Below are 16,102 nucleotides of genomic sequence, written 5' to 3'. Positions count from 1 at the left end.
CAGTGATTGAAGCCCTGTAGTAAAACTGAGACAGGGTTTTAAAATATGATTATTAAGTGGACCTGCATTCAGCAGAAAGTGCTTTAGAATTTGAGACGTCTATCATCTACTTTTATCACACTGTTCTGTATCACACTATAAATATTATTTTAATGTGGGGGAAAAAGGTTTGAACTCCATCATCTTTTCCGTTTAGTTCCTGGTCCTCCGGCGGGCGTGAAGGCAGCAGCTGCATCCAACTCAGTGGTGTTTGTGTCGTGGCTTCCTCCTCTCAAAGTGAACGGCATCATCAGGAAGTACACCGTCTTCTGCTCCAACCCCCACCCCACGGTAACACTCTTTAACAAAGTCAAATGGCACCGTCAGTATCAGAATGTATGTTTCTGTGTGAAGGCTTTGAATTATTTAGGGCTTTAAACCGGATGAATTCAAAATCGACTAATCATGACTATGAGGACATGTCACTTTATAAACATGAATGCATGGATAAGGCTGCTGGTGTTCAATAAAACTCAAGCTTACAATGACATCAGACATATCATAGAGACTCTTTATAGCAGATAAGTGGAGACTATCACCAGACTTGCTCTCAAGTGTTAAATCAGATTATTTTTAATTGATCTGCAGCAGAAGATAGTAAACGTTCTGAATGTCCTCTCTCTCACAGGTGAGCAGCGAGTTTGAGGCGGCTCCAGATGTCTTCTTCTACCGCATCCCCAACCTGAGCAGGAACCGTCAGTACAGCATCTGGGTGGTGGCCGTCACTGCAGCGGGGCGAGGAAACGCCAGTGAGATCATCACCGTCAAACCAATGGCTGAGGGTAGGTGGAGCTGAACTGTGGTACACTCACACAAGGCAAGGTTGTCCTGTATCGGGCTTAAGATTGCCTCCCTGGACTTTAGGGTTGAAGCGTTATTAGGCACGGTACGGATTACTGTATGTAGAGTAAGTGCACCTCCTCTGTGTGCTCACAAAGTGTATTTGTGTGGTTCTGCAGCCCCAGCTCGGATCCTGACCTTCAACAGGACGGTGACAACACCCTGGATGAGGGACATCGTGCTGCCCTGTAAGGCAGTGGGTGATCCATCCCCGACCATCAAGTGGATGAAGGAGATGTGAGTACAGAGCAAATACACACTTACAGTATACTGATGAATGCACCTGTACACAGTCTGCAACAATTCATGTATATGACTGAAAATGTTGATCCTGGATTCGTCTATGTTTCAGAAATGGGACCCCAGCACCTGTTGTGATTGACAGTCGCCGCAGCGTCCACGGTAACGGCAGCCTTATTATCCGCACGATTAAAGCAGAGGATTCTGGGAACTACACCTGTGTGGCCAGTAACAGCTTTGGGTCGGACAAGATCGTCCTCAACCTGCAGGTCCAAGGTAAAAAATATGGAAAAAAAACTGCGTTTCTGTACCAAACTTTACCATCCAGTGCCAATCAGAAACTGACAGACAAGATCTTTGTGGATGAGCATGCTGCAGCAGCAGATCTGTGTTAATGCATTTACACAACTTTGTCTTTAAGGTTGGTGGCTATCTTCTTCATCTAGTGTTTTTAGAGTATAACCAGTTTAGAGGTGCATTGCTGCCACCAACTGGACAGGAGTGAAACAAGAGGAGTGGATTGGATGCTAGCTGTGACTTCACCCATCTGTGGAGTTCTGCTCATCAAGTTACCATCTGACGTTTTGCTCTGGTCACTTGTTGGGCTGTAATCTTAAATCACTGTCAGAGGGACTCAGTATGGAACTCCAGCCAAATGCAGCAGCTATATTTGCTATCACAGAGTAAAGAAAAAGCCACATTAAGGAAAAGATCTCAAGACATCATTCCCCACTCTCCCTCTCTCTCTTTACCTTTCTAACTCTATCCACTGTCCTGTCTCTAAAGTAAAGGTGTAAAAAGACCCTAATAAACCTTTCAAAAACATAACTCCCTGTACGACATTGCTTGCACACAGAAGAATAGTATGAGTTTAGAAATGAGTCCACCTGCTGCATGAGTTTTATGTAAAAATAATAATAAAAGCAAATAGATATGTAAAGTTTAGGCACATGTCCATTGGATTTCTGTATGTCAGTGTTTCCAAATATAACTCTCATGTATGTCAGAGGAATGGCTTTAGTGTAGACAGTGAAACATGGGCACAGACAATCTCATTTTGCAACATTGCAAATATTACATCACAAATGTTTTGGCTCTTCCTTAGAATGACTCATTTGTGGTGTTTTCTCCTCAACAGTTCCACCCGACCAGCCTCGCCTCACAGTGACCAAGACAACCACCACCTCCATCACCCTGTCCTGGATCCCCGGAGACAACGGAGGCAGCTCCATTCGAGGTCAGATATAGATCTGTTTCTGTCTCTCCCTTTATCTCTGCTTACCTTCTCAATAACACTGTGGGAGAGCTGTTCACTCACGTTCACGTTGCCGCTGTGTGTGTTCTCTGTTTTCCAGGTTACATCCTGCAGTACTCGGAGGATAACAGCGAGCAGTGGGGGAACTTTCCCATCAGTCCCAGCGAGCGCTCGTATCGCCTGGAGAACCTCAAGTGTGGCACCTGGTACAAGTTCACACTCACGGCCCAGAATGCAGTGGGGCCTGGACGCATTAGTGAGATCATTGAAGCAAAGACTCATGGGAAAGGTATGATATAAGAAAGTCATCTTTTGATCGGCACATCAACACATACATGTATTTCCTCGATTTGTTGCCACCATCATCATCGACAGGAACATGCTTCGCATTTGTTGCAAAAAAGAAAAATCCTTAACACCATTATCATCTCTCTTATACTTCCCCTCCTCACACACTGACGTTCTCCCTCCTCCGCCCATACAGAACCTCAGTACTCTAAAGAACAGGAGCTCTTCACCAGCATCAACGCCACTCGAGTCAAACTCAACCTGAACGGGTGGAATAACGGCGGCTGCCCCATCACCTCCTTTACTCTGGAGTATCGGGCCGTCGAGGCGCCCACCTGGACCACGGCTCAGCGCACCTCCCTCACCAAGAGCTACATCCTGTACGACCTGCAGGAGGCAACCTGGTACGAGCTGCAGATGAAGGTCTACAACAGCGCCGGCTACGCTGAGAAGAGGGTCAAGTTTGCAACGCTCAGCTATGACGGCAGTGAGTAAACACGATAACATGGGACAATCCTGTTTTCACACACATTACTTTGCCAGAGTCTCTGAAAACTCTGAAGGAAGTGGCAGGGAACCCTGGCTTTAGAAAAAGTGCAGAATCTAATAGAAGAACAAAGTTTCCCCTAACTATTGCAAACTGACTTTAGCTTAAAGCACGCTGCAGGTTAGCTCTCACAAACAAGAAAAGAAGCATTTAAACAGAGGACATATTGCTGAAAATCTTCAAAATTATAGGCAAGAGTATATAGGGAGATATATCGCTTACCGAGATCTTTTTAAAAAGGAATAAAATATTGACTTATAAAGAACCCACAGATATCTTCAATGTAGTTCTTCTACTTAAAACAAGCACATTTCTCTGACACACATAAAATATTTAAAGGTACAGTCAGTAGCATTTTTCGCTGCAGCTTATAAACACAACATTCAAACTGGACCCCTCCTCCTGGGCTCATCGCACCCAGAAGTGCACACTCACTGCAGAACATAGTGTGTATGTTTACTGCTTGTACCTTCACTGCAAGCTACCGCACGCTAGCATAAGCTAATCACGGGTATTTGGCGCCTGCCTGTCCAACAGAAAGCAGGCCAACTCTGTGTCGGCGAGGGAAACACAACAGCTCCCCACCCAGAAACGTATCAAGTCAACCAAAGCATTAAAATACAGAGTCTGTGGGACACAGTCTACTGACTCTATCTTTAAAGATTTGTTTATTTTCTCTTCTCAGTATGAAGAGATGTAAAGAATGAGATACTTCAAATAAGAAATCCTGACTTTGTCTTACCATTTTTTTACTTTCCAGTTGTGATTGAAGTCTTTATAATTCTGCTTATTTAAGTTTCAAGTATGAATTTAATCTTGAAATAAGTGATATTCTGTAACAGAAAAACATCTTGGTAAGAAGGACTTGTCAGACAGTAACGTTAGCCTATATTCGCTTTGATTTAGGATACAATATTGCAGTTTGAAACAAAGAGGTAAAAAAACACTTCTTTTAACCTCAGAGCTTGAAGCTGCAGGTGATTGAGTTAACCTTGATGAATCGGGCAATAAAAAACACATTCTGTGACGGTTCCAAGGGCTTTAGCATCGCTGCTTATGAAACCGCCACCACAGGCCTTCAGGATCGCCCACACACAAGTCACAAAATGATGAAATGATCTTTGATGATATAATAGAGATGAAAGATGCTATCAGCTCATATTTCATGCTGGGAGCTCATGAGTATTCTGATGTTAAGACCAAAAACTTCCCTTTTCCTGTGAGGATCATCCTGCAGCTGCTGGAAAGGAAAATCAGAGAGTTAGTTACAGTATGAAGTACGAGTTCAGGACAGTTTGGTATAATGGGAACTATGTATGAGCTTGTAATGCTACACTGAACATGATTGCTTATTATGACAACATGTTCAAGTCAGCTGTAACTCTAAATATATTCCTGTGGATATCAGCAGTCAAGTGTTTTTCCCAACAGTAACACTTTGATTCTCTTTCTTATAGAGGGTCTTAAAGCCTTTGTCTGTGTATGTCTGTCTGTCTGTGTGTGTGTGTGTGTGTGTGTGTGTGTGTGTGTGTGTGTGTGTGTGTGTGTGTGTGTGTGTGTGTGTGTGTGTGTGTGTGTGTGTGTGTGTGTGTGTGTGTGTGTGTGTGTGTGTGTGTGTGTGTGTGTGTGTGTTTCTGTGTGTGTCTGTGTGTGTGGTTAGCTCTGGTATCCCTCTTAACACACACTTTATTATCGCCTCTGCAAAAGGTACCATTGCCCCTTTGGTGAAGGCTCCAAACGTGAGTGAGGAGAGCTCTGGAGGCGGTGAAGGTCTGAAGATGATGGTGACCATTTCCTGTGTGTTGGTGGGCATCGTGGTGATCTTCATCGGGCTGCTGGTGCTGAGGAGGAGGAGGAGGGAGCAGCGGCTCAAGAGGCTCCGAGGTGAGATATGAGAGGATTTTTTTTTTTTTTTTTTTTGGTTTGTTTTGTGGTTTCCCAAACTACACACTAAAAACGAATTGAACCAAACAGAGTAATTATTAATGGATTTATAGAAGTATTGTAAAATACTTCTCTTTTGTTAGATATAACAATCATGATTTTTTTAAATGAAACATGCAAGCAAATCTGAACACACACTGCTGAGCTGCCTCTGAGCTCTGCCCCCTAGTGAACTGTATCCAATCCAGACATCTGCTACTCGGTTAATTAAAAAAAGAAATGTCAATAATCGTTGATTTCATCTTTATGTAGCATCACAAATAAGCAGATGTCCAGCTTGAACATTAATGAGTTGTGCATCGTCATCAGAAAAGTTGTCAAAAAGCTCCATGGTTTGGTTGCACGGACTCTGCGTATTAAAAAGCACATGAGAACATGATAGTATTCATTATAATCTGGGAATACTCATACAGACTGCAACTGAACGTTTTTTCTCTCTTTGAGCCGATATGTTTGACAAAAGAACGTAGGAGTTGGACAAACAGCAATGGCCGGTGATCACAAGTGTTTTAATAGTTGTCTTCAAAATATAAATGTTGACAACATTATACTATACATAGTTTGAGAGTATCATATATTTTTTTATGCTTTAAACCAGAATACGCTTCACATAAGGATAATTGGGGTTTTTGTTTTCTGATGTCTAATGTCTAAAAAATCTACTGAGAAGTCCTAAATGAGTAGATTTGAAACAAAAACAGTATGTCGAGCAACCTTGTATGCGCAACTAGTTAAATTATGTTTTGTCTTTTTTTTCTCCAGATGCAAAAAGTTTGGCTGAAATGCTCATGAGGTAAGAAAGTTCAACAACTTTACTGGCAGCCAAATATCTCATTATGCAAATGGTCTTGCTAGTACTGAGGAGAATTCATTATGACTAGGGTTTAGGATAATGAAGTCCTCTTTTTGTTTTTGTGCTCTCAGTAAAAACACACGTCCAGCTGAGCCAATTAACAAACAGCAACAGACGCTCCGCATGCACATCGACATCCCCAGAGCCCAGCTGCTGATCGAGGAGAGAGACACCATGGAGACTGTTGGTAAGCTCACCGCTGCTGTGCGCTGCTGCCGTGAAGAAAGCTATACACTTTTTTTACATTTAAAGGAGATGATTAACTCGGCTTGTTTTTCGTTGCTCTCCCACAGACGACAGGTCCACTGTGTTGCTGACTGATAACGACTTCGGGGAGACCCAGAAACAGAACAAGTCGTCCACAGTCACCCACACAGTCCATTACCAGTCCCTGTCTCAGGCCACCGGTCCGCTGGTAGATGTGTCTGACGCCAGACCAGGAACCAGTAAGTCCAGTACGGACGCTTTTTTTCATCTTTAGCTTCATTAGATGAACATGTAATTTGTGTTTGTGTGTGTTCCAAATTAGCACTTTTTACTTTTGTCATTTTGTATTTTTCATTCTTTTTGTTTATGCTAAATATTTTTGACCCCAAATGAAGCCTGAGGGCAAGTTCAAACAACTCAAGTCACCACACCACACCATATATTTTTTCAAACTGCAACATACATCCCATATATCATGTATATATCCCCCATTTAATATCATACACTCAAAGTTGCATTCAAGTTGCAAAACCCATCAAAGTAAAAAGTGTGTGTATCCCTAAGCTCTCAAACATGTTGGTGGAGTTACCTTCCTTATAAAACATCTGCAGGGCAAAGTTTTCAAGCATGTTACATCAAATGTTATTATGTAGTGTCATCACTGAATCTGCTGGCAGAAAGCATCGCCTGTCTGTCTGTTAGTAGACGAGAGTGAAACACATGGTAGGACTGTGTTTTATGTATGTGTCAGTGAGCGTGCAGGAGACAAACCAAATAGCTTTCTATTTGTTTGTGGCCAAAAACTCCAAAAGGGAACCTCTTTTGTCATGTCAGGAAATCATCCTACTGGTGTATGTCTTTATTATGAACACTGTTGACTCCTCTATTACAGACCCTTCCTCATGCTTCACATATAAGATGTGTAATAAATCAAGTATAAATAACAGTTTGGAATTTAGATGCCCTTTTGGTTCCAGAGAATCTCTGTTTCTGACCTCTGGTGACCTCAAATCTACACTTTCAACCATCAGTAACTAATAGTGCTTTGTAAATTTGTTCTTAAAAAGTTAAGATGACTTTATTCAGAACCCTACGGACCCCCTGACGTCTCAAAAAGTAAATGAAAATATCTTGATCCCACAAGTTAGATAATAACTTGTGGGATCAAGATATGAGGAGATATTTGTTGGAACTTTTTGGGACTTCTGGGTCTCCGTAGAACCCTTTTAAATAGGATATTCTTTTACTTTTTTTAAATGCCTGACCGTAAAGTTGCTCACTTCTATTATTACTGTATTTCTTACATGATAAAACGTCTGCAGACATTTCCTGACTGATCAGTTTTTTTTGGTATTGTAGGTCAAAAGCTCAAAGTGTATAAAGGTTTGTAGGTTTAAGACATTTTGTTGATACATTCAAAAAAACTTTGTGTTTTCATAAAACAATCACATGACCATTTGATTGAGTTTTATTACAGCTTTAAGTTGTTGTTGTATTCAATCAGTGCATTAACAGCAAACTCTCTCCTCCTCATCCTCAGACCCGACAGCTCGCCGCACAGCCAAAGCCGGTCCAGCTGCTCGAAACCGCTACGCCAGCCAGTGGACCCTGAACCGCCCCCACCCGCCCGTCTCCTCCCACACTCTCAGCACCGACTGGAGGTTGCCCACACCGAGAGTGGCTGGCTCTGTGGACAAAGAGAGTGACAGCTACAGCGTCAGCCCATCTCAGGACACAGGTAAGAAGTCTCACAGAAGCACTCGTCGTCTCTAACCTAACAACCAGTTTGTACCTAACCACTAACTTTGACTAATCCCTCCACTAACCCGCCCCCCTGTGCAGACCGAGCGCGGAGCAGCATGGTGTCAACAGAGAGTGCCTCTTCCACCTACGAGGAGCTGGCCAGAGCTTACGAGCACGCTAAGATGGAGGAGCAGCTGCGGCACGCCAAGTTCACCATCACCGAGTGCTTCATCTCTGACACCTCGTCAGAGCAGATGACGGCAGGCACCAACGACTACACCGACAGCCTGACCTCCAGCACGCCATCCGAGTCAGGCATCTGCCGCTTCACTGCCTCCCCGCCCAAGCCTCAGGACGTCAGCCGGGTCATGAACATGGCAGTGCCCAAGGCCCACAGACCGGGTGAGACCTGCTGACAAAGACCACAGAGCTGTCTCAAACTGAGCGCTGACATCGCGCTAACCTTTATTACTCCTCCCCGCTTATTGATGCTGATAACACTAATCTCTTAACTTCAGCTTCTTCTCTAATATTTATATCCAACATTTTACTTTAACTCTTAACAGTGAATCCCCATGAAGTGTTACCAATTGTTTCTAACTGGATGATGGTCTCAGATAGGTTAAAGGTCACATATTCTCCTCCTTTTCATCCAGTTTAAATAAGTCTCAGAGCTTCCTCAAACATGTGTGTGAAGTTTCTTGTTCTAAATCCACTCAGATCCTGTATTTGATCATGTCTATAATCCCCTCTATTTCAGCCCTGATCAGAACAGACTGTTTCTGTGTCTGTACATTTAAATATGTAAATGAGCTGTGTCTGACCACGCCCCCTCTCTGGAAGTACTTGGTCCATGTCCTATTGTTTACGGTGAGAAGGCAGACTCAGAGGGCAGAACAAACACCTAGCTGTGGGAGTGTCACCCACCTGGGGGAGGGGTTACTGCCCTTTGTGATGTCATGAAGGGAAAATCTCCAAACGACCTGTTTGAGCACACATTTTCTGAAAAGTGGAGGAGGCAAAAGATGGAGAGTATGGACTTTTCTTTTGGGGGCTTTTTAGACAGACTAGGGACACATATTAGTGTTAGAAAAACACAGTGAAGTGCATTTTAGTCACCTTTAAAGTCATCAAATCCCAAACTTCTCAGCAATTTAATTAAAGAGTACAAATGAAGGTAAATTCCAATTTTTACAAAAAAATAAATAATTATAATTTTTTCCAATAAGAGACATTGCCTCTCTGATGCGTTAGATAAACTGTTCTTTTATTGGCCTATTCCTCCTATTCATCACTTTCGCCTTTTGTTGTGCACAAACTTCAGATGTTTTGAAAATATTTTTTCCGTCAGCCTACACAGTTGAGCTGTGGGGGCAGGAAGTGGCCATATGGGAGGCTAGTTAGTATCAGCGTTGTCACTACCTGGTTAGCTTGCATCAAAACAGTCTGGTTCTGTTGAAGGTGGTAATGCCGCTTTGGTTGTTATGGCAACTAAGGGCCAGAGGGTATGTTATGCAACTTATCAGTGAAGCAACGGGGCAGAAATGGGATAAGGGATGCCTCCTGCATTTATCCTTTAATTAGGGCACATGTACCTTGTTTTTATTTTAAATTACCAAGATGTTAAGGGGAGTCAAACTGAATATTAACAGACGTTAAGAGCAACAAATAAATTCAAACATCAACTTATTCTCACTCTAGGATTGAAAAGATGTAGCATCACTTCAGGTCTGACATGCTGCATTGTTAAATCCCATTGACCACAGCAGTTTCCGCTGGAGTCGATTTAAAACATTTTCTAAACAGTTCTTTAAAGAAGGAGATATTGATTATTCAGAATGATGATTGGTAAATGACGAGTTAATGTGCACAAGAGGCTCAAATGATGATCCTGATAAATCATGAAATAATCAGGCTTGATATGAATGACTAGCAGAATATTAAACTCTCTTTAAAGAGAGATAGTCTTCATCTGGTCTTATACAGTAGTGAAAGTATAATGTATATACAGTGACAGGGGGAAGGTTGAAGGTGAGATCTTAGCAATCGCGTTAGAAGAGGTCAGTGTCGGAGCGAGGCTGCAGGTAGACAGCTTGAATGTCTGTGTGCATAAAGAAAAGAGTTGCTCTGATTGGTTGAGCTGATAGGGCTGTGTGTTCATCACCTCTAAATGTGAGAAAAACTATGAGAGATCAAGATCAAGACTTTTATTTTTATTTATGTGTTTTTGATAAGGACACAGAGATGTAATGAAGCTAAGCTACATTTCCGTAGGTTCTGTTTGTCGGCAGCTTACAAAATATGGATATAAATATACAACACTGGAGCAGAAAAACAAAGCACTCTGTGTTCATCTTGAGGTGATCACAGATCTTGATGGTTTTAAATCATTGCTTGGGAGGAGACTTTAACAGGATATTTCAGGAATATGTTGGGAATTCCTTAATGTACAAGGAAAGTTACTCTACTCTACTTTCCTTTCCTGACTGGGCTGTCACTTCATGTGTGGTACCCATATGTGTCCTCACAGCCCCCTCTAGTGGTGGCTCTGATACCAGCACCTGATAGGCATTTTTTAAATGGTTTCATCTGAAGGAGCTGGGACAAACCCAGGCAAATTTTCAAATACATTATATTTTAAAAAAATAACAAAATAGCAACTTTTTTTTTTTCAAAATTGTACAAGGATGAAATAAGATTTGTTTTTATGGCTTTCATGTAAAGTTATTATTTTGATAAAAGTTACAAGCGTAAGTGATCCGTTTATAAGACAACACTTAGCTCCAGCTGCAATAAAACAATACACTGTCCAGACTTGCAAAATAAAAAAGGTACATTTTAGCTTATGGAGAATTTTCCACCTTTCTCTCCTGACTTACAGAGTTGACTGTATTGTCCAATATGAACATAGTAAACGTACAATCAGCTAAAAATCAAGCTCCACAGCACTCAGGATCACATTAGAATTCTGCCTTTTGATGTTTTTAACAGTGATTTGATGTTATTTGAGACCAGGTTAAAGTTTAAAAAACAAATCAGGTGAAGCTGTGCAGGAATATCTGAGGTATCTGAACTCATATTTTACTCTTACCTGTGTGTGTGTGTCGTCCTGCAGGAGGCGAGCTGGTTCACCTTCCTCCGTACCTGCGCATGGACTTCCTGTTGAACCGGGGCATGTCCTGCTCGGGTTCCTCCAGGGGGACAGCAAGTACGGAGCGAGCAGCCATGGGTCAGGCGTGTCTGGAGCCACAGAAGAGCCGCTCTCTGAAGCGGCCGTCACGCATGGCCCCGCCCACGCCCACAGAGGCCCCTCAGGCCAGCAGGGACCCAGTGGCCCAGTGGCAGCCTGGCTCTGCAGCCACGCTCCCCCACAGAGAGGGCTCGGAGCTGGCCCAGGCTGCCAAGCTCAGCACCTCCCAGGAGTCCCTGCTGGACTCGCGAGGACATCTCAAACAGAGCAGCAACCCGTACGCAAAGTCCTACACGCTGGTATAACAGCAGGGGCCCCTGGGGCGGGACAAGGACTCACTCTAACACTGGACTTACCACTCAAGTGCAGTAAACTGACTCTCACCACGCAGTTCTGTATATACGCCCCCTCCTCACAGGGCGGGGTCACTTTTACTAATCTCCTTTTATTTATTTTAGAGCTTTCTTTTATCTCTTCTTTGTATTTTCTTTTTTTTTCACTTGAGAAAAAAAATTCACTCATCGGAAACGACTCCAGACGGAGCTTTGCCAAACTAATTGAGTAACGAGGGAGCATTATTTATTCTTGATTCTTGTTAATTCTTTATAATTAATCAGTGATTATTAATTGTTAGTTGTCAGCTATTAATGATCATTAATTATTGATTACCAAATGATCTATTCTCACCATTACTACGATGTTTTCATAAGAAGCCGGACATCTTTCTTTAGTTTTCTGGAGTGGAAGATGACGATTTGGAGTCATTTTTTTCCTATGGAATATCCTTCTGAAACACTGAATGAAACTCTGCAGAAAATCTTGGAATGAAAGCAATTGACACCAGTCCAAACTTTTCAGCTGCTCTCAAATTGTTACTTTTTTTGAAGAAAAAAAAATCTATTTCCTATGGATGCATGGGGACTGACCAATTTAAAAAGACAATGAGGATTACGATCGAGGCTGGAACGGCCCAGTCGAGCATTTTGTCACACTATGAAATGATCCAATGTGAAGATTTATTATTCTTATTACTATAAATATATATATAAAAAGAGAAATCACTTTTATTTGTGGATATTACAGGGAAGAATTGATTTGGTTAATAAAGTCCTTAGTCATGTTTGCACATATCTCGTTTTAATTAGGAAATGGAGTCTCTGTTGATCTTTCTCTGTGTCCCATTCTCTGATGGTGCAATATGAAAAAAGATATGAAAAGTCTATGAAAACTATTGCTCTATACTGTACTGTAATGATGAAAATAACTATGTTGTGAGTATACTTACAGGGCCGGACGCTCTCCAGCTGTGTATTCAGGTGTAGTTTGCCACTGCTTGTTTGCCAGGGTGGTGAATGATGTTAGCTAGAATAGGGAGGCTTTAGAGAACTGATGGTTTGCACTTCACAACACCCCAACTCAAGTGTGTCCAGATAGACCCCCCCTACTCTCAGTGCACTAGGTAGAGTCTTCACGGCTCTCACTCTCCTCAGTAGATTTACTGTCGCTGCATTGCGGTGATGCTCCTCTACAGGGAAAAAAAAAATAAACGTGAGACAATCCAGCAGAATCCCCCCTTCAAACCAAACCTATACTGTCTATGGGAAATATCTAAAAAAAAAAAAATGTGGATATACGTAAGAATCTGTTTTTTTGTTCCTGTCTACCCTGGCCCCTTTCTGTTCTTTCTGTTTCTTTGAAGGGAGAAGAGTTTGATCCAAAATGCTGTGAGGTCATTTTGTTCGTTTCTATGATTAGTTTCTATGATTAACTGTCTTCATTATGATTATACATTTTAACAAAAAAAATGTCACTTTTTATTTTTAACATGAGTGTTCACCATGGTGACACTGGAATAAAGAGAAACTAACACAAAGTTCAAATTTGATTAATAAAATGGCTGTTCCCCAAAGTGTCCTCAAAGGGTTTGACATGAGTGACTGATGTGGAGATGATGGAGGAGAAGAAGAAGAAGAAGAAGAAGAAATAAGGAGAGAGCGGGCGGAGGCTCTGCTTTATGTCTGCTTTGGTGGTGAATCTGCGCAGGAACACGCCTCGTCTTACTCTCATGTCGACGACAACGAGCCGACCTAAAGGCGGTCAGCAGGAAGTGGTTTTTAATGTTCATCCATGAGATTTTCTGTGATTGTGATGCTTCTTTGCCTGCAGGTGGCAGTGTTGTACAGAGTTAGGATGCCCTCTGGACACATTCTCTTACATTAATCTTTGCAGCTCTACTTCTCTGTAACAGATGCAGGCAATTTTCACTTTTTAAAAAAAAGCCCATTATAACTTAAAAACACATTCTGAGGAGGCAGCAGGTGTTTCTGAGCAATTGTTTAGTGGTGTCCAGTTTTTCATCCCACCACTACTTCATCATCAAAGTGCATGCTGGGATAAGATCTCCCCCTCTCAGAAAAGATGAAGATATAATGAAAATAATGAAATAACTTAACACATTTTAGTCATGATGTCATCTTAAGCGATTTCTGCACGGCTGTGGTGGAAAAGTGTAAAAAATAACAACTTTTAAAATCATAGGAAGGAAAATCTTTTTGAAATATTAAACATAAGGTAGTTCATGCATCACTGGGAACATAATCAATACAGAACCTGAAGACTCATGTATCCAGCAAACAAAGCCTCAGAAGACCAGAATGCATGGACAAGAGACAAACCGTGTTATATTGGGTGTTGCTGTAAACTGAACATGTGTCTGAAATATAAACACCAAATAACAGAATTAAATTTGTAGTTTTTGATCAGGAAAAGTAACAAAAGAACGTATGAATCATAACTCTGTTACGAGTCAGACTAAACCAAACGATAACGAGTAGTGCAAACATCGAAGGAGGAGGAGCTTCCAACAGATGAAAAAGAAATATAGCAGTACATCAGCTGAATAAAATCTTTTTTTCAGAAGATTACGATCAATTTGTTGAGTTGAATGAGCAGAAAATGTGTAAATCTTAGTTTGCCCTTGTATTTATGACCCCAATATCTCATCATTCCCTGAGGATCAAACGATCATTTTTGCATTTTAACTGAAAGTAAACATAGAGTATGCACAGTGTAATATATATCTAGAAGACAGGGTCGACATGTATAGACTGTTTTTTTATCCATAAAGGGTTACATATATAATTTTGTTGCTGTAGGATTTACTAAAGGAACTGAGACACAAACATGTTCCAGATCTATTAGTTGGTAGCTTTAGCGTCGCTATATCACAATATATCCTCTCAAACATACAACGCATGGTCACTGTTGTTAAAACATTACATGCAGTGACGTCTGCAAGCTTATTCAAAGTTTGCATCACATGTTATTCTCCACAATAACTCCTGACAAGCTCACCTTCCAAATGTTGCAACCTATTAAACCTGCAATATTTCCCATCCCTACCTTTACCCTGTTAATGCCACTACTATCCCTTGCTCATCCTTTCAGCCCAAACATCGCCCCAGCATCAATCTCATCTCAAATTCCTCCAATCTGGGCGGAGAGATGAGGTCGGAGCCTTGACGCTTAACTCCAAAAATGTTCTGCAGCTGCAACAAACATTTCAAACATGAGTTGTCTGACTGATCTGTTGAAGGGCATTCTGGGAAACAATGGAAGTCCTCGTGGGAAACCACAGAGCAGAAAAAAAGATGTACTGTATTTAATACTGCTGTGATGAAACCGATCATCTTCTGCTTATAATAAGGTATAAGGTAATATTAACATTTTGTACTAAAATGACAAACATCAATATTTCATGGGTTAAAAAAAAGGCTTGAGACAAAACATCTGCTGCTTAAAAAAGAGACCTGAATCCTGCAAACACAATGCTGACAGACTCAACCAGTTACCCCGTCCCAAACTCAGCTGTTCACCAACATTTTAAAAAATGATGCAGTGGGTGAAGTTGGGCTCAGACCTGAGGCTAAAGTTAGATTTTGAGCTACAAGCAGGGCTCTTCACTCTTGAATGACTTCTTGGGGAATAAAGTTTTTTTTGTTGAGTACACAATAGATGCTCAAGTCATAAAAAGTAAGAAGTAACAAAAAAAAAGCTATAAGATGGTATTTATCCTCATTTTGAAGTACATTTCATTGTTCATCTTTCAGCTACTTATGACAGCTTTGGTTGTTAAAACTGTCTCAACTGTAACCACCTTCATCAGTAAAATTCAACAAACAGTTATAAAGATAAGAGAAATCATATGTGACTGCATGACGGTTACAGCTGTGGCAGGACATGTTGAAGATACAGATACAGATACTCTGCACTCCCAACTTTGTTGCGCCTCCTTATGATCTCCTCAGCTGACACTTTTCTTCAGCCTGAGACTATTGCGCTCTGAGAAGAGGACAAAGAGAGGGGCGGTCTGGAAGCTTCAATTGTACAGTCGTGATTCTACGCTAAATGGCGTTTCATTTTCAAGAACAAAAGGCAGAAATTGGGACCTATATGTGCGCTGGCCCATCAGGAAAATGACTGGTAAACCGGATTTTGAAGTCCAACCCTGGTGACAAGCAGTAACCACAAAGAATCTGAACATTATAGGTGGTTTAAATCCATCCAATTATTGTCTTGGACTTTAACAAAGTTTGTGTACTAATAACTAAATGCACCAACCCTTTAAATAAGACGAGGATTTTCTGTTAAAAACTTCCCACACATGTTCAGGACATAATCAGAAAAGTGATTAAAGGTACTGTTTTGTCCACAGGTTCACCAAAAAGGACACAAACTGAAAGTTCCTCACAGGAGCTTCAGTCTTATCGTCAGACCTCAGATAGTGAGAGTTTTTTATTTCAAACAAATCTAGCAGTCTTTTCTGAGGACAGCATCATTCTGCAGAGAAATCTCAGAGGCCTCTCAGAAACATCCAGAAGAAATGTCTGCAGGCCTCCTAACCCTTAAATGAATTTCAGAGGAGAAAGAAATATCTCTGAAAAGAACAAATGAAAC

General features: G+C 41.4%; 1 protein-coding gene across 8 annotated transcripts in view; it reads left to right on the top strand.

Moving 5' to 3' along the window:
• dscama (Down syndrome cell adhesion molecule a) overlaps window positions 1–13,060 on the top strand; it is a 111,198-nt gene extending 98,138 nt beyond the window's left edge. For 2 of the 8 annotated variants that reach the window (XM_065962798.1, XM_020631187.3), the window contains 15 exons: window positions 197–330; window positions 668–821; window positions 999–1,116; window positions 1,232–1,395; window positions 2,258–2,356; window positions 2,475–2,663; window positions 2,859–3,149; window positions 4,917–5,093; window positions 5,916–5,946; window positions 6,078–6,193; window positions 6,300–6,461; window positions 7,573–7,596; window positions 7,754–7,951; window positions 8,056–8,358; window positions 11,072–13,060. In XM_065962798.1, coding sequence (XP_065818870.1) covers window positions 197–330; window positions 668–821; window positions 999–1,116; window positions 1,232–1,395; window positions 2,258–2,356; window positions 2,475–2,663; window positions 2,859–3,149; window positions 4,917–5,093; window positions 5,916–5,946; window positions 6,078–6,193; window positions 6,300–6,461; window positions 7,573–7,596; window positions 7,754–7,951; window positions 8,056–8,358; window positions 11,072–11,451 — 2,540 coding nt within the window. In that variant the 3' untranslated portion in view covers window positions 11,452–13,060. The remainder of the gene's footprint in view (window positions 1–196; window positions 331–667; window positions 822–998; window positions 1,117–1,231; window positions 1,396–2,257; window positions 2,357–2,474; window positions 2,664–2,858; window positions 3,150–4,916; window positions 5,094–5,915; window positions 5,947–6,077; window positions 6,194–6,299; window positions 6,462–7,572; window positions 7,597–7,753; window positions 7,952–8,055; window positions 8,359–11,071) is intronic. The other 6 variants (XM_065962800.1, XM_029276880.2, XM_065962801.1 and 3 more) reach the window with 4 other exon arrangements.
• Window positions 13,061–16,102: the final 3,042 nt, after the last annotated feature.

The sequence above is a fragment of the Labrus bergylta genome, chromosome 14, assembly GCF_963930695.1.
Source record: "Labrus bergylta chromosome 14, fLabBer1.1, whole genome shotgun sequence".
Lineage (NCBI taxonomy): Eukaryota > Metazoa > Chordata > Actinopteri > Labriformes > Labridae > Labrus > Labrus bergylta.
This window is presented reverse-complemented; position numbering and strand designations above follow the sequence as displayed.